Raw genomic sequence first — 19,174 nt, 5'->3', positions numbered from 1 at the left:
ATTACCTAAAATATTTTCGATCATTAATTTTTGTACTATTTTGCGTACATAGTCTTTTAAAGTTGTAAATGTAAGGCTCTACGGCCCCGAACCCATAACATTTTTCAAAGTTTTTTTAGTTTTGTAGTACTGGTGAAACTTTAATATTTCGGTTTTCTTGCTGTACTAGTCTAGTTGTGGTGTTATTCTATGATTGGCTAATGTTATGATAATAAACGAAAGCATGGTCAAATTTACTGCCTACACGTGATAAGGCGTATCAGAGTGTAGTCTCAAACTGCCGAGGTGAAGCTGATAGTTTTAATTTGCTAACAGTGTGTCCTACCTGTTATGTGCTTTGAAAAGTAATATCAACTGGTACAGTGCAGTGAACTGCGCTAGTGAACTACAAAGCTAGCAAGCTACCAGCGACCCCACTATGTCAATTGTGTGTTGTGTACTGTGCACATTATCATCGATATGACATGCCACACAACAGGAATCCGTGTCGCGCATGTTAATGGTGTGTTGTAATAACCGCCCTCCGTGGCGTAGTCGAATGCACTGCGGCTTACGGTGCGAGGGGTTCTGGGTTCGATTCCCGGGTAAGGCGTGGGTGTCAATCTAAGTACGGATATTTGATTGATGATATGATATTAAAAGGCTTTGACTAAGAAAAGGCATTTAGTCGTGGTTGTGGGGGCGGAAGCAGATATCCATTCAACCAATTAAAAAATAAATAAATTGTGTTGTATACTGTGCACACTATCCCCAATATGAAATTCCACACAGTAGGTGTCATGTATCTCATGTTATGTGGTAATGACTTAAGCAATGTGCAGAAATATTACCAGTCCTCTTTGTCAACTGACATTTTTACCTCCTCTTGTCCGGCATACGGGTTAAATTCTCGCGTGACTGGCTTTTCAGTAAATAAAATAATAAAATTCGAAAAATACATTTATCAAACACTCAAGACGTTGCTCAATTTACCCTGTAATCCGTGTTTCTTAATTTCCGCAGATTTCTGTGAAATTGCAGATGTAGGTCACATTAGATAGCGTATGCAGTGAAGCGGCCGTAGCCATGTTGTGCTTTAATTATGTTGTTACATACATAGCGTGTATATTTTTATTTGGATATTGTAACGCAATGTAATGTAAATAATAACTATAAAATAAAAAATTGCTCTTGCAAGGCTGTGAAGACGTCATTGCTGTTACAGAGGCTGTGAAGATGTCATTGCTGTTGCAGAGGCTCTGAAGATGCACGTGGAGACGAGGAGGATCTTCGTGGGGAACCTCCCCGCGGGCACCACCGAGGCAGACATCAGGGAGAAGTGCGGCCACTACGGGCAGGTGCTCTCCGTGGAGGTGAAGCAGCGCGGCGACGCTGCCTCGTTTGCCTACGTCGACTTGAACATCAACCCCAACAGCTTGAACGCTTGTGAGTGCTTTCTTTGCCAGTCTTCCTTCCTGCTTCTGTTTGTTTTTTTTGTTTGTTTGTTTGATCATGCACTGCCTTTCAGACTCGGCTGTCTTACGATTGGTAGCTACGTGACATAGAGGTTTGCACATGATTTCATCCTGACAGAAGACAGAATGCCAGAATTTAATGTCAGGGAAATTTTTTTTTTGGCACTGTCTGCCAAAAATTTAAAGTAGTTTTAAAGTGGATAAATATTATATGTCTCCTTCATATCATTTTCCTGTTTCAAGCACACACAAATCACATTTTCTGGAGTACAGAGAACATTTTAAAAAAGAAACGTAAAATATCCAAGCGGTTGTACCTGTTTTCAACAGCAAGGCTTCCTGCTCTGTACCTCCCCAATTGTTACGTACCTCGCAGTCAGTGAGGTTAGTTCCTAATTCAATCATTACTCATGTGTGTCTAAGTAAGGTGTACACACTTTTCCTAAGTTCTTTCAGCAGAATTACACACGACTCATTTGCATTGAAAAAAATTGGTTGTCTGTAAAGTCGGTTTACGGACGATAGTTTAACGTGACGTCATAACAAAACATTGATGAAATGATTGATCCTGAAGAAAAGGATATATCATATTCGGCCTGAGACTGAGCCATAATAGGTTTTTGCAACCAAACCATTTAGGCATTAAAAATATTATATTCTTTGAGGAAAAATTTTTTTTTTAATTTTTCAATCTTTTGCATGATAAAATCTACCTCTGCATACTTTTATGAATAAAATTGAATCATTTTTATTGAATTATCACTATTTTGTATGGATAAAAAGAAGGAGTGAAATGAAATGTGCAATTGAATTAATAAATTTACTTTTATTTGCTTTCATTAATTCAAATATATTTATTACTTTTGAAATGTTGCATGCACCATATTTATTTTTACAAGTACAAAAGAATTTCGCAGCTGCCGGGTTTCGAACCGACAACTTCTAGTTCAAAAGTTAGGTACGCTAACCACACGCCCACGAGGCCATACTAAATTAATATAGTTTCAAATTTTATATATATATATATAAAAACTTTGTTCACGGTAGGGGTTTAATATTAACACAATTTTATAACAAATACGCATCCCAAATACACCAAACTTATTTATATTGTGTTACAATATTTTTTAAAACATTGTGCAAAAGATCCTGGGTGTAATTTGAATTATTATGTGTAATTGTAAAACACCATTGTTGGTTCAAAACGTATTTGAATTTTAAACATTACTTTTAAATAACCGTAGATACCGATTGTGCTGAAAATCGATGGACGATCCCTAAATTACATAATATTAATAATTCAAACGACGAAAATAAGGTTGAAAAGTCAAATCGATGGTTGTTCCAATCGAGTGGAAGGGAGATGCCACGCATGCGTACAATGATCAAACAGAACACATCCGTAGTGGGACATCCGTAGTGGGACACTTTTTCGTGCGTGCAGCCGGCGTTCATTGATTTATTAGACGTTTTCACGTCAAAAAATAACATATTTTTATAAAGTATGGCGTGGACTTGAGCTGAATTGGTCTGGGATTCTGAGGTCCAAGATATCAGGTGTTCACTGTAACTAAGATGACCTGCCCTGGGTACGAAGGCGATGACCTGAGCGCCGCACGCAGGGTCACGGAGAGCTCATGCGTCCCAAGGGGCGTCCCTTACCGGGGCGTCTGGAAGGTGGGGAGGCGGGCTCCGAGTCCACTGGCTGCTGTTTGCTCGCTGCGGCCTCCCACCCCACGATTCATCAGTCCTCCACGTCTGGTGGCTGATGATGTCCCCAGTCTTGGAGGCATGCGTGACGCAGTGGCGAAGATGTGTGGGGTTCACGACAAATACAAAAGCAAGTGTCTGGCGCGGTGGTCGGCAGGTCTGAATGGCCTGCAGCGGCGGGAGTGGAGGGGGCAGGGCGTGACGGCGCAGCTGGCGCGGGAGAGCTTCCTCAGCCGGCTGCAGAGGGAGCGGGAGGAGCAGTCGCGGCCGCCTGCCCCGCCCGTGCCCCAGGGCCCCGACACTGCAGAGCACCCGGGGGATGCCCCTGTCGCCCACAAAAGCGGCCTGCCGATGTTCCACGGCACCAAGCGCTCCCGGGGGGACGCGGACGACGCGCCCCGCAAGAAGCCCAGCATGCTGTCGCGCCTCGAGACCTTCAGCAACGTCTGGAGAGATGACGACGCCCCGAGCGAAGGTGCGTTCTTGTTCTCGCACAGCGCCTGTGTTCGTATCATCTCCCTGTTTAGTGATATACTTTTATATTTTTGATGAATTTTATTTATGGTATGGTGAAGCATCAATAAAAAGTTTTTCAGTTTGATGTATGTACCTACCTTTCAGTTCACTACTAATTGTTTTACATTTGGTAATCGTCCATACAAAAAGCCTATCAACTTTTTTTCATTAGGTTTTACCTTACTGTAAATAGTACAATTTAGTGGATCCTTCCAAATTTTAAAATTTTCCTTCAACTTTATATTATCAAATACAAAAACTTTTGTTTTTTAGTTGATTTGTCAATACGGGAATATTTACTGTGTGGTTTGGTGGACTTTGTGATGATGTTGCACCTTGTTATTTAGTTCTACAGGAGGCAGCTGAAACTGAATGTAATTGATTGAATCATTACTTACTTATCACAACTAACATTAAATGTTAGTTGCAACTCTAGACTCCAAAACCATTTCCTTCACTGTTACTAAATATGTAAATATCGTAACGAGGACTCCTGCGACAATGCTGGCCAGCCAGGTGGGGTGCGACGCAGGCACTGCTCATACCTGCATTACCGTTACACGCTTAATCCGATTAGCAGCGGCACATTTATTATCCACCCCCCTCCCCCTCTGTTGACTTTTCTGTGGCTCCCGAGAGTTTGGCTCGTTCCCAGAGCCTCGTCTGTGTGAAGTGGCATAACTAGGACTCCACTGTTCTTGGAGCTTCGAATGTTAAGTCAAGATTCTGATGAGGGGACACTTCAGAGAGCTATGAGATCTTACAGGGAAATCTTGGGAGGTATACGAATGGAAAGACTGGCATGCGAGGGCGAGTGATCCCTGGGTGTGCGGAAGTAGATGATTAGCGATGGGCTTCGTGTTGGAAGATTGTTGCATCAGGGACTGTGTTGTGTGAGTGGTGCGAGGCAGTGTGCTGGGACAGAGGCGCGTGCGGTAAGAGACGAGCGGTAGGGAGAGCCCCTGTCGAGCCCAGCTCCTGTGGGGAGGTTAAACTGTTGATGTAATGAAAGGAGTGATTAATTTGCAGACTGACATTTTAAGTGTTTTAATTTAAATAATAGTGTAAATAGTAGCTAAGGGATTAACTGTATTCGACTATCCTTTCCGAACACGTTTTCTCGTGTGCTACAATATGCATAAAATTTTTAAAACATTATTCGTGGTTAATTTTGGTTGTTTCTTGTTGGTAGTGATCATGTCAGTAAGAATACCTTTCTAGAGGGGAATGATTTTAAATTTAATTTAGGCTTCTTTACACTTGAATAATGCATTTTATTCTGGAAAATAAAATAAAAAATCTTGGCATTTGATTTTAAGTAAAATTATAATTGGATATACATGATATTAGTTGATGAAATATTTAATGCTCATTTTTGTACCTAATTAAAGCTGCTTTGTTTATTGTCACGTGAGAGGGGTAATGTGTACCGACCAGCTTGTTGTTGTCTGTGTCGTCGCGAGCAGGTGGTCGGCGGGCCGCGAGGCAGGAGGGACCGAGCCCGGCCGCCAGGGCAGCGTTGAGGCCCAGCGAGGCGACCAGCGGCCGGGACGCCCCCACCGCAACCTTCCCCGAGCTCAAGGTCGACTTGTCCGAGCAGAAGCGACTGCAGGCGGTGGCCCGGAAGAAGCGGCTGTTCAACGAGCAGAAGAGGCTGGTTCGGGCGGCGCTGGCGTCGGTGGTGAGTTGCCGTGTGCGTTGCGGATGTGGGCAGCGAACTACTCGCGAAGGCAGCAGTTTAGATCTTTCCATCACTCTCAGTGCACTCTTTAATTCCATAGCAAATTTCAGGCTATTGGAGGGAAAAAAACTCTAAGGGTTTGCAGTAGTTGGGATAGTCTTCGATGTATGGGTTACAAAAATAAAAACGTGAAAATCCCCTGTTGTCAATATTTGAATACTAATTTAGTTTAGAAAAATCAGTTTTTTTTTTTTTTAAATAGAAAATAAAGTAGGCTATTTTTTTTTATACATGTTAGTGTTACCAAGTTTTATCGCATAATCGTTGCACTTTTTATACTAAAATCAAGGTTGAAAAGTATGGGTGTAATTTTTATGCGAAAAAAAAGCATTTTTTGTTACATATAGTTATTCATTAAAACAAAACCTATTTATGGAAAGTACGTTTATCTAAAAAGTAGTGTATAAAAAAGCATGCCAAACAATTTGAATTAATAAGTAATGCAACAAAAATATTTTGTTGAAATTTTTATAGAAAAACGAAAATTGTGACTTGAACGTGAGCCGGAACTAACGCATAACTATCGTTGTAGTACACACCACGAAAGAGTGCGGGTTATCAAATTGACGTCGTCCGGGCCTGCGGCCCCTTTGAGCCCGATATGACACCGCCCAACCACCATCTCTATTCAAACCTCCCGCTCGTGCATGCGTGTGTGCGTGTGTTTCCAGCCCGGCAAGAGGGCGCTTAAATGCAGTGCGCCGCACCCCTAAATATATTAATTCACATTGTAACCCTTTTTCTTTTATTCTTTTGCCCCAGTGTTTTGTTACAGTTTAATCATGTGTTTCTCCAATTTAAATATTACAATTAATTATAAAACTATAGACGTTGCCCGGGCGGACCCGAATAGGCACGGACTTGGACGAGGGTAGAAATGTTTTAGAATAATTCTTAATAACTACGTAAACATTAATGTATTTTAAATTGCCAGTAATTTTTATATAATTATTAATGTAATCTATTATTTACTTAACTTTCGCCGGGGCACGGAATCGCAGAATGTTGTAACGGTAGTTGTGTTCGGCGCGAAGGGCGCCATGTTGCCACCTGCAAACCATGATCTCGGCCCAGTCTATCTCACCCGCCAGCCGAGGGCGGTCGTGTCGCTGCCTTGAGGCGACCACGTGCGTGGCTCGCCTCCTCACTTAAAAGCCGATTCGTGCCCCGGGCATTTTATCAGTTGTACCAGTGAAGGAACGTGTACGGAAATAAAGCGTGAGTACAATAAACTAATTAACTGTGTTACGTGTCTTTGTGTTCGGGGAACCACGTGGGACCCCAACCTGGTCGGCGGCGTGTGGGACGCCCTGAGAACCCACTGCGTGTTAGAAGCGTGCCCGACGCTGAGAGCGGGCTTAGGTAGGGTCGAGAGCGGCGCGTTCACTATCCAGAGGGCCAAATATCTCGCCGCACACGGGCCACGTAACGCCCTGGGTTAGAGTCTCTCGCCGGGTCCACGTGCCCACTCACGTGGTGGCGCCCACTATTTAGTACCGATAATTTCTCCATAACACCGTACACCCTCAAAATGTAGTTAACTCGGCACAAAACAGAGTGTGCGCATTGCATGCATTCTGTTAGATAACGATATTCGCTTACATGGGTGTGCTCGTACAGGAATCAATGTAATCAAACATGAATGATGCCAACTAGAACTGGCCTAATTTTTATAAGCGATACACAGTGGCAACAAAGACGAACAGATAAAGGTTATAACGTTTGAAATGTCATTAACAGAAAATTACACAGGAAACTTTGTATTTCTATTTCTGTTCATTGTATAAGTAAGAGTTAAAATCTGAATGAATATTAGATTTCAACTTTAAAATACATAAATTTATACATGAAAACTACCTACACAAAGCGCTTGGCGACGTTTATGCGAGAAATTTTTTTCTCCAAATTTTGACACCTTAACATAACGGTGCAACGATTATGTGATAAAACTCAGTAGTTGCATAGAGTATGTACACAGTTTTCATCATATATTAATTTATTTTCAATTAGAAAGATTTCATAATAACAGTCAATTTTAATTATTTTTTGGAATGGTTGGTCATGCTTAGCTTCAATTTAAACACTTTTAAGCTAACATAAGAGTAATGGCAATATTTCTGTTGGACAAAAAACTGCTTCCTAAGGAAGGAGGTTGCAGAAATAGTGAGCGAGACAGGAGTAAGTTGTACTATGAAACCTGTACAGAATGATTCAAATTTCATATATTGAGACATCAATACAAATACAGCTAAGTAATGTTATATTATGTACATATAATTTTAACCTCCCTTAGTTTTCAGTTCAAAAGAGGTGATCAGCAGTAGTTGGGACAAAGTCTGCTCAGTTCCTTGCAAGGGCTTGTTCGTAGCGATGGGCGATACGGATAAAAACTGATACTGATCCAATCACAGATACATTTTTTTAACATAGCCGATAACTGATTGAAAACTGATAATGTTCGCAGGCTTTCACGACCATTGTCTGAAGTAGCTTGGCTTCTGGGTTGTAGCCGCGTCCTTGGCCAATAATTCACCAATCATACCAAGGTGAATTATTTGCCAAGGACGCTGCTACAACCCAGAAGCCAAGTTACCGATTGAAAACTGATTAAATACATTTTTGTAAATAATAGCAGTAAAAGTCTCCAGAAATGTGATCTTTTTAATTGATAAGTCAGTACTTTAATAGCACTTTTTATTAAAATAATTTTTGTTAGTTAAAAATAGTATTTTCAGCATAAAATTTTTGCTTAGCACAGTACACATTATGCCTTTGACTAATTAACAAACACAACATTCAAGTTTAGCCTTAAAATACAGAAAAATTGGAGTAAAAGATGCCTACAGAACTATAAACAGGTAAATATAAATAGATAAAATTTTACTTTTTTTTCACGTGTATTGGTTTGTTAAGTATCAGTTGGAAACAATTGCATCAGAGATCCGGAAAATGGGAAACATGAGCCGATACCGATACTAAAATGATAAAATCGGTACATGACTACCTGCTGCCCCCGGCCTGCAGCGAAGTGTTGCGTCGGGTTGCCTCACCTGCCGTGTGCTCGGCAGGACGGCAGGCTGACGCTGAACAAGAAGATTGTGTTCGACGACGACGGCGTCAGCGCGGTCGTGCAGGAAGCGAAGCGACCGGGGCCCGCGGCCGGTCCAGCCCTGTTCGAGGACGAGGAGGGGGGAGGCTCGGCCGACGACGACACGCTCACGATCAACCGCCACTTCGAGGGCGAGCAGGGGCGCCAGGTTCGTGCAGTCCGCCCCTGGTCGCTGCCCTTCTGGTCTCCAGACTGCAGGGGATTCGAAAGTGGTCATGGAAAATGTTTTATTTTATTTTTATTTTATTTGGGTTACATCTCATTAGCAGTAAAGACATAAAAAAAAGCGACATTGGTCTGCAATAGTAAGTGTAAAATGTACACAAGATGTGAAAATGGCCGTAGACTAAGAAACTTGTTTATGTAATTTGTTCCTAGTTTCGTAACTCCATCCGAATTATTGTTGCATTTATTTTTGCAAAATGTTATATCAGATTGTGCAGGATTCGTACGATCATTAAAGGTCATTAATAACTCCTCAAAATTCCATTTTTATATTTAATGACCATTAAACATCCTTATTATCTTCTAAAATCCTTAAAAATCCTTAATTTTGATTAACTATTGCATTTAAGGGAATAATAACTCTGGCTTGATGCAAAAGTAACTGAAATGAAAGTGTGCCCATTTGGCGACTGGCATTGCCATAAAGCAGAATCTTCCAGGAATTTTGAATTTTGTTTATCAAGTTTCGTGGTGTTATATAGTCAGATGTCAAAAATAAACCTTAATAAACACTTATACTATGTTTTCGTATAAATTTTTTACAATAAAAATTACCTTTTCGCTATGTATTTTATCTTCCGAAGGACTGATAATGTTCAACTCGAAACAGTGCGGCTAGCGATAGTTACAAAGGAGTTATGAACATGCCTGGCCAACGGGCCCGGCAAGCGCGCTCACGGCCGTGCTCCCCCGCAGCTGCTGGAGCTGCAGGCCCGGTACGGCAACGACGAGCGCTTCCGGCTGGACGGGCGGTTCCGGGACGACGGCCCGGCCCGGGACGACGACGAGGAGGAGGAGGAGGTCGTGGAGGACGAGCGGGCGCAGAACCTCAGGATCCTGGGGGCCGTGCTGGGGCGCGAGCTGCCCCTCTCCGACAGCAAGAAGCGCAGGAACATGTGAGTGCAGCCCTCGCGTTTCGCTGTTACTACTACCACCACCACCACCACCACCACCACTACGACTACTACTACCACCACTACCACTACCACCACCACCTCCACCACCATTACTACTACCACCACCACCACCACCACTACTACTACTACTACCACCACCACCACCACCACCACTACGACTACTACTACCACCACTACCACTACCACCACCACCTCCACCACCATTACTACTACCACCACCACCACCACCACCACCACTACTACTACTACTACCACCACCACCACCACCACTACTACTACCACCACCACCACCACCACCACCACTACTACTACCACCACCACCACCACCACCACCACTACAACTACTACTACCACCACTACCACTACCACCACCACCTCCACCACCATTACTACTACCACCACCACCACCACCACCACTACGACTACTACTACCACCACCACCACCACCACCACCACCATTACTACTACCACCACCACCACCACCACTACTACTACTACTAATACTGCCCAGCAAACACTGATGATGCCTGCCACACCTTCTTCCACTGCGGCAGATGGGAGACAGAAAGAACAGCGGCCGAAGAAACAATCGGAGCCAAATTGAGCCAAGGAAACATAATTCACCTTATGAGCAGCTCTCCGCTGAACTGGGAGACAATAATGAGCTACGCCGAAGCAGTACTGAGAGCAAAGAAGCTTGAGAACTGACCAAGAAGAGCGCCTAGTCGCGTAACCTGGGCCAGGCTGAAGTAATACGAAAGTGGTTTCCGGTCTGGCCCCCTTCCTAAAAGGACAGTAAGAGAGGACTGTTTTTAGTCAGCAAAAATCTGACACTACCAACAATCCCACCTGTTGGTGTCTTTTGAAGATTTTTAAACCTCTCTCTCTCTCTCTCTCCCCCCCCCCCCCCCCCAAAAAAAAATACTACTACATCTACATAAGACATCTTACCCAAATTGTCTTTATTGTTCTCATATTCAAGGAGTTTTTCTTCTAATTCTAGATACCTTGCACCCTTACCATGCAAAGGTTGTTTGTGTGGCAAACAACTAAGCAACACTTCTGTTTTCTTCCGTTTAGCTCACGTTCACAATTCAGAACCCTCAAAATGTTGACCCACGGCACTAATGTCCACTTCTTCCGCCCGACTCTTCTCCGACCATGAGCGAACCCTTCACTTCCGTTCTTCTTGCCACATGCACCGAAGTGCATCGCCAGAAAAAAGTGATGTTTGACTAAAGGCAAAGATATAAATGTCTTCGGATGAAACCTTAAAAACATGGTGGTGGTAATAGATACGTTACTAACCAGTTTCCATAGCATTGCTATCAGTAACTCTAAAGTCACAATGTCAATATTGCTTGTTAGCTTACACGTTAAAGTGATGTGTGTCACCTTTGATGGAGGGAGGGGGACTGTGTGGTACTCTTGAAAATATATCACACGAGTCACTTGGATGTCGAAGTCACTGCCACTGGCTTAGTCCCCCCATCGTCGCAGCATCAAACAGTTGACACGCACACACGCACACACACGCCTGTTTGTAAAAACACCGGTCAATATTTTTTGCAGGGAGAAGCCGATGCTGCGGTTTGATCCGACCAAACCCGATCACGAGAAATACGAGATCAAGAAGAGGGCGACCACTCCCGTCGTAAATGGAACTTCACAAAAGAAGAAACTTGCTGCGGAAGCGATTCCGCAGCCTAGCACAAAGGTTTCCAAAGAGAAGTTCTACAAGATCAACGATTCTCTGAAAGAAAGTTTTCAGAAGGACGGTCAGACCGAAACCTTCAGCTTGCTGAAGATGTTCGGATCAAATGACGGTAGGCTGCTTGTTTTTAGCTTTGTCATATATTAGCTGTTAGAATTTCAGTAAGGGTAGAGGTGAAAGTTTTGCGGAAAAGGTTTTATTGGAAAATTTTCCCGTAATTTACCTGGAAAATTTTCTGCAAAACTAGAAAATAAAACATACATCTTATCCTTCTTCACTACTTGATGGCTCACTTAACATTTGAGAGTTAGATAGGAGGACCCCTGCTATCTTTTAGCAACTGACAGGAACAAGTACCTAGCAATCCGCAGAAAATTAATTATTGTATAACGTGTTACAACTTTTCTTAGATTATGTAAATCGATGTTGGAAATTGAAAAAAGGGAAAGTATTTCCAGAAATTCTAATTTAGAAATAGGTATTTATCCTAATTTTTGCCATGACAAGACATAAATATAAAACTACATATTTGCAAACATGGGCAAATATAACTATCATGATAATCACACCATTTCACAAATGTTGACTTTGAAAAGTAGCCAATGCTAAGTCCTATGCCATGTCAAACCAAAAAAATTTAGCGCAGAAGCAGTTTCAAAATATTTGAAATTGCAAGATGGTGAGCCCTGTACTACTGTTCCACACAGTGAGTGTGTCTCTGCCCGTCTTGTAGAAGAAGCAGAGGCAGGCAGAGACAGTGACCAGACTGACAGAGAGGCGACCACAGGGGGTGAGAAGGCGCTGGCTCGTAAACCCTTCGAGCACGACTCGAGCTTCCAGGGGACAGGCGACGACGAGGCCGGAGAAGCGAGTGGCCAGCCTCCGGCGATCCAGGGACCCCTCAAGGGGACCAGCTCGTTCTTCTTCCTGCCAGACGACGAGAGACTGAGCGGTGAGCGTCTCCGCGAACAGTGCTGTCCACAGGGCGTGCTGTCCGAGCTTCAGGGCTGTGACAATACGACCTCTCTCTAGCAAAACTGAAGTAAAACGTTAGTTATTGGCTTTCCATGTCTCAAGAAGAAAAAAGAATTCATTCAAGTTTACTTTTTAACCAAAATTGTGTATAGAATGACTACATATTAGTTTCTTATTATTTGGGAATATATTTAAAAAAAAAAAAAAAAAAATAAAAAATTGAATTTTTACTAAAGTTAAGCCTTGTTCTTATGTTCCAGGTTTTCTGCTGTACTTTTATTTGAGGGCTTTGCCTGTAAATTTATATCACGATTGCTCTCATACATTTTATGTTTGGTCTCCACTTTTTACATCAGATATCCACTACACATTGTCTAGTAGTGGTGAAAAGTCATGCTTGTGTTCACATTTTACAATCACTTGTGTGATATGTTACAGCTCACAGATAATGTTTTATAAAAATTTGTCACCCAGCAACTAGTGCAAAAGAATATCACAATATTCACGAATATCAAAAATTTTTCTAGTTTAATTTGTATGTACATACAGTGAATTTTTTTAATATACTGTGCAAGAAAAATTTATCCAAAATTTAGTCAAATAAAAAATATACATATAACCATAACGAGAGGTCTTAAATAAAATAAATTTTAAAACCTGGCAAGGCATATTATAAACCAATGAATTTTGAGTTTGAAAGTTGTTTTGTTTATCTTGTTATATATATATATATATAAAATAGAATATTATTAATCATTATAATGATTAATTATTTGTTAAGTATAAAAACAATGTGTGAATAATCTTGCAAAAAAGAGATCTAATTTTCTCAGTAAAACATCTTAGCCTAATACATGTTCTTTTTCTTCTTTTCTTTTTTTCCATTGAATTTTTTTTGTGAATAAGTCTGTTTTGATGTAGGCATATCTATTGGTAGCATAATTTGAAAGAATATTCAATTTGAAATGTGAATTGAATATCAGATCATTCATGAATATTGAATATTTTTCAAAATAGTTACTCACAGACCCCTGTTATCTGAAATAAACTTACAGGATTACCCCTTGATTACAGTGCCAAGGAAATGAAACAACCAACTCTGTACATGAGACTGAGCCATATTTTCATTCATTTTTGTCTTGCAAACTGTGGTGCATTTAACATTTTGTAGCCAGAACAGTTCTGACGTCTTCACTGTGGCTGAGGCAACATTATTGGATGACTCCCTGTTTCAGAAGGTGTCAATTTCTTCAATCAAAAAGTGAGTGACACTGCGGCGCTCGAAAAATTTTCAGAGCACAGGAACAACTTGAAGAGGTGGGCCAAGATAAAAGTGAGAAGCAGCAGGCACAACGTACATAAGAAGAAAGGAACATTCAGACAAGAAACTAATCATAAGAAATTGAAGTAAAAACAGCAGATAACGCTGCATCTAAGAAGTCACCTACTAATGTTTCCTGTTTAATAAATTAAAATACCTATTTTTTAACTCTGTTTATAAATTCTAGCCTTGTTATAATCAGTTTTCCGGATTTTTAAAGTCTCTTGTGAAATAATTTTTCCCCAGGGGTGTACTGTAAATATTTTTTAATGTAATATATATCATTAAAGTTTTTACGAATTATTTTAGCTGCTCTCAATGTTTTATTGTTTGTTTTCATTTCAACGTACTACATACATATACATTTCTGACAACCGTGTAGTATTAGTTTACTTGTTAAGTTACACAATTAATTAAAGTTCCATGCTTCTCATAATTTTTTGGTAACTACAGTTGTGAACATTTTGAATCACTTCTATTCTAAACATCTCCACTCAACTGCATACATTGAAATATCTTTAGCACTGCAAAGGAGAACAGAATTGATGTATTACTTAAACCTAACATATTTAAACTAAAAAAATATTATCAGTGGCAGATTCAGGAATTTATTTTCGGGAGAGGATTTGGAATTAAAATAAAAAATTGGTTGTCTGTAAAGTCGGTTTACGGACGAAAGTTTAACGTGACGTCATAACAAAACATTGATGAAATGATTGCATACTTTTATGAATAAAATTGAATAATTTTTATTGAATTATCACTATTTTGTATGGATACAAAGGAGTGAAATGAAATCTACAATTTAAGTGATAAATTTACTTTTATTTGCTCTCATTAATTCAACTATGTTTATTACTTTAACGAAGAGATTATTTTAACTATAACATTTACATGTTTGCTATTTAAATTATTCCAATCTGTGTTGTTCTGTTTAGAATAGGATGATGATAGGAAAAGTAGGAAACGAATGGAAGTGTTTCAAGTTTAATGTGCCTCGAAAAAGTCAAATTGATGGTTGTTCCAATCGAGTGGAAGAGAGATAGATGCGGCGCAAGCGTACAATGAGTGTAACGGGACAATGTGCGTAATGGGACACTTTTTCATGCGTGCAGCCGGCGCTCATCTATTTATTAGACGTCACGTCAAAACATTTTGTATTCAAAAAAACTTAGGTCAGCAAAGGGTTAGCACATTTACACTATGATTCTCAACATGCATCATTGCCTTTGTCCTTTGTGATTGTGATTCCAAATGTTGTAACAGCTCTCCTAGCATCATTCAGAATAACGTAGTGCCTTCACTGAGATCTCGTAGTTTTTCCATAACTCTAGGGGGAGCTGCATTTCCCCTCCCCCCCACCCCCCACCCCTCACATCCGCCACTGACTCTTTTATGTTAACAATACTTATGCTGCTAAATATATGAATATGAGATTAAGGGCGCTTTCATTTTTTGGTCGTGTAAATTTCTGTGCTGTACAGTTTGCCACGCCCAGCGACATCCTCGTCTGCCGGCGGTGCCAGGCTGGCCCCGGTAGTTGTGGCCGGAGCTTGCTCTCTGTAACGGCCGCTGCTCTGTGCCCTCCCCGGGACAGCAACTGGGTCGTGCACGTCTTCGTGGCCACCTGCGGATAGTCGTATAAGTGTCCGTTACGGAGTCGAGCCGGGATTGTGCCGGGGCGGCGGAGCGGAGCGCATTGTTCCCGCGCCTCCGGGGGAGGGGGGGGAAGCCATTAGCACGGCAGGTGTCAAGGAGGGCCTTCAAGGCCAGCGCTCGCAGCGATTAGGCACGTCCCGTGTAGCGAGAAGCGCTTGTTTCGAGTCAACTGGTCAGCATCCATCAAGCTATTAATTTTAGTAATTTTTTTTTTAAAGGCTGTGTAGAAGATTATAACTGAATACTTCCTGTGCATTAGTTTTTCTGCCACAAATTTTTTCAAAAGATATTCACTCAGTGTAATGCTGTGGCTGTGAAACAACACAGTATAGAATCAGAACAATTTGACAGAATTCGATGGGGTTGGTTTTGTTGGCTAGATATTTTCATTGTGCAGAGACCTGAAAAAAAAATGGCAAAACTAAACAAGTATGATAAATAATTGGCTGTAAAATTATTGAAATCACAGAAAAAAACAAACCCTCTATCAGAATGAAATCTTAGAATGATATATATTTCAATGATTTTCTTTTACAAATGCATGATAGAATATTTAAATAACTTAAAATTAACTTAAAATGGAAATATATTTTGTTTACAATATATGGTTATTAAAGTGGCTTTCCTACATGATTTTAATAATTTTATAGCCAAATATATTTTGTTTCAAGCCCTTATTTTATGAAAAAAATTGTTTGAAATTTCTTTCCTCTTTGCTCTTTATGCTACTTCTGTACATTCAGGTCTCCGTAGTGAAAATTTCTAGCCGACAAAAACAACCCCATCGAATTATGTCGAGTCGTCCAGATCCTATTATTGTTTTATTGTTCTCATCATTCATGCATGAGACCTTCCCCATGCTCTTAAGAGGCTGGTCGAACGCAGTCTTGACTCGGACTGTCCAGTGGTGGGGGTAACAAGTCCTCACCTCCCGCCGGCCGGGAGCGGGGCGCTCGAGAACGAGGGCCCGCTAAAGCCTGGTTCCTGCGACGCACTAGCTGAGCTCGATCCTCGAGCGTCTTGCGTGCGACGAGTCTTCGCTTCCCGACAACACGACTTGCGACATGCTTTCCCCGGATCTCGCCAACCCACTCTGTAAAAGAAGTTATTTTGTACACGTAATGTATTGCAGCAGTGTCCGCCGGTGTAAGTGTAATTTTACACCTACACATGGGGTGTAATTTCCCTCTACTTAAACATGAGCATGAAAATACCTTGCACTAAGACTGTTGGGAACTCTGCTCCCACGTACATTTTGTGTAATTGCCATAGCTACGGTTTAGTATAAATGCCATAGCTGTTGGTGTATTTTTAATCTGTGTTGTATAAATTTACAAATAGATGCATATGTAAATTTACCATGACTTTTAATTAATTTTACTGCATCATTTAGGTCTACTATATTTACACTAACAAAAAAACATGTTAATTTATACCTACAACTTCCAAAAATATTTTACTTAGCTTTTATTGAACAATTTGTAAATGTAAAATATGTTTTTTTTTCCACCTTTCTACTATAAAATAATTATCCCCTATAATCCGAGTACACTAGCAGAGGATTGAATCCACAACCGTGTGATTATTACATTAGTAATCTTAACATCACGACCATCCTGCATAGTAACAATCATGACCAAAGGGAATACTGCTTTGTAACCTAGTTTCAATTAAATGATTTTTCATTAGTATGAATAGTAAAATAAATTGTATTTTTGTAGTTCCTTGGTAGTTCTAAATTTTCTCTGACAAATATTTTGTACTTTCACAATGACTTTATGTGTGTACCCACAAATACAATCTCAGAAGAATCATTAATTTACACCGCTTCTGTGTATCTTTATACCAAAAATGAGTTTTTTTTTTATTTACCTACATTTGGTGTAACATTACATGATGAATTAGTAATTTTGCACAAAGAATGTGTAAAAATATACACTTTCACAATACCACAACAAAAATTTAAAATACCGTAACAATGAATGTGTGAATTTACACACGAGAGCGACTCTTGCTCATGCTTCACACGCATCTGCGCCTAAGGGCCAGGCACCCAACTGGCATGCAGTCTTCGCTTCGTTGACAGTGACTATACGATATTACAGCGGGATGACTAAGATGTAACAGCTCCCTGCATGCACCTATCCTGCTTACAGCACTGTGTAGGTACCAAATTTTTCATCCAAAAAAATTGCCATTTTAAAAAAAAAATTAGGTTGTCGTCAATTAAATGTATGTATTTGTAAATAAAGACCAAACAACAAAGTGAAATGATGCAATCCTTGGTCTCTCCTGAGACCAGTGTATCGTTTTGGTTCTTTAGGCTAGTCATCTACTGAACAGCGACTGAGGAGGTGGTTAGTTGAGTAGGTGGCTCACAACTTAACTATGAAGATTTAACGAGTAAATTTCGCGGCTGTGGTCCGGGCATCACCGGTTTATAATCTACCTTATTTTGTTATTTGGACACAATTAGAATTTTTTGACTACAGTCGTCGGTAATCGCCCAAAACAGGACTTACCAAAGTTTGTCACTGTTTCCGAGGACATTGTCCTTCGGCATTATACCGAAAGTTGAGTGCAACTGCGGGACTTAATTTCGAACTGTTTTATTAATTCAATTTTCGGCCAGTCAATGTGTGATCCAAATTAATGAAGCTGATTTGTTGTGAGAAAAATACTGTTTCAACTTGTAAATGTTGTCGCAAGATGGTGAAAAATGTCTCGCGAATTTGTAAGGTATAAATAAATAATCAGTGAAAAACATTTTGTGTACGAGAGACATTACTGAAATGCAACATCGCCCATAACTAATATTCTGAGGGAAACATAACCTCACTTTTTCAGCATCCGAATATGCAAGTGTACTTTGTGAGTTACCCTTCGAAGACCAAAACGTAAAATATCTGAGCTAGTCCGGCGGTCTTTGGAGTGTAACAGCGTATATAAGGGGGGTGTTCAGGGGGTCCAGACCCCCCCCCCCCCCCCTTAGCATACGACATAATTAAAATTAGCAGAATATTGATGACGGATAATATAATCTGTGCCACAAAATATGAGCACACGTCACAACAATGAACTACCTATATAAATGCTACGTGGACACTGCACCTTGCACATCCCCCCTCCCGACTTCTCCGCATCATTCATACTGCGCATGCGCCGCACCCGCCTCCCGCGCGACGCGCTTACTGCGCATGCGCACAACAGTCGAGTCTCGCGACCTTGATAGAACCACGCACCATCGCCAGCCATGTTTTTTCATGCCATCTTTTGTTGTCTACTCTTGAATAAAAATTTATTATGAAACGGACATCAAACCAAGTATCACTTTTGGATTTTTTTGAAGAAAAAAAAAGATAGAGTGAAATCCCAATTTGAAGAAGTAGACTGACTGCTCGACCTAAAAATCTGTCATCCAAGAATATTTTCTAGAATTTATCAACTTAGAAGAAGTTTCAGCTCAAGCGTTAGCGAAGACTATTATACCGCATCTCTTAAGCTGTAATTTGGACATGGATAAATTTATTGGGCAAGGGTTTGATGGTGCTGCAGTGATGAGTGGTCGCTTACAAGACGTGAGAACAATTATCGCAGAACAATACCCAAAAGCGCAATTCGTACCCTGTTTGACTCACGTTCTGAATTTGGTTCTAGCGCATTCAAGTGAGGTACATATGATAAGAAACTGTATCGGAACCATAAAAAGTATAGTAAACTTTTTTTCGTCAATCTCCACTTAGAGAGAGTCTTATGAAGAAAATTGCGGATCAAAATAACTCATCTCATTAAATGCTTATCTCTCTTTGTGAGACGTGATGGACAGAAAAACA

The 19,174-nt window shown here is 40.7% G+C and overlaps 1 protein-coding gene and 1 long non-coding RNA gene across 4 annotated transcripts; one reads left to right on the top strand and one right to left on the bottom strand.

Moving 5' to 3' along the window:
- The first annotated feature begins 179 nt into the window (after window positions 1-179).
- LOC134539969 (nucleolar protein 8) lies at window positions 180-14,003 on the top strand. 2 transcript variants are annotated; one of them, XM_063382366.1, is made up of 9 exons: window positions 180-285; window positions 1,234-1,425; window positions 3,322-3,639; window positions 5,147-5,361; window positions 8,490-8,678; window positions 9,452-9,651; window positions 11,245-11,498; window positions 12,120-12,338; window positions 13,597-14,003. In XM_063382366.1, the coding sequence occupies exons 2-9, from the start codon at window positions 1,245-1,247 to the stop codon at window positions 13,770-13,772; spliced, it is 1,752 nt and encodes a 583-aa protein (XP_063238436.1). In that variant the 5' UTR covers window positions 180-285; window positions 1,234-1,244; the 3' UTR covers window positions 13,773-14,003. The 2 variants fall into 2 exon arrangements, with proteins under 2 accessions (XP_063238436.1, XP_063238437.1); XM_063382367.1 differs by having other exon boundaries at window positions 13,600-13,944.
- Window positions 13,986-18,521, bottom strand: LOC134539971 (uncharacterized). Of its 2 annotated transcripts, none has more exons than XR_010076375.1 (3): window positions 18,453-18,521; window positions 16,270-16,434; window positions 13,986-15,309 (listed from the first exon to the last, which is right to left on the bottom strand). It is a non-coding gene; the product is annotated as an uncharacterized LOC134539971 (long non-coding RNA). The 2 variants fall into 2 exon arrangements; XR_010076374.1 differs by having other exon boundaries at window positions 18,425-18,494.
- Between the last annotated feature and the right edge of the window lie 653 nt (window positions 18,522-19,174).

This window comes from Bacillus rossius, chromosome 16 (genome assembly GCF_032445375.1).
Source record: "Bacillus rossius redtenbacheri isolate Brsri chromosome 16, Brsri_v3, whole genome shotgun sequence".
Taxonomy (NCBI): Eukaryota; Metazoa; Arthropoda; class Insecta; order Phasmatodea; family Bacillidae; genus Bacillus; species Bacillus rossius.
Note: the sequence above shows the minus strand (reverse complement) of the source record. Positions and strands in the feature narration are given on the sequence as shown.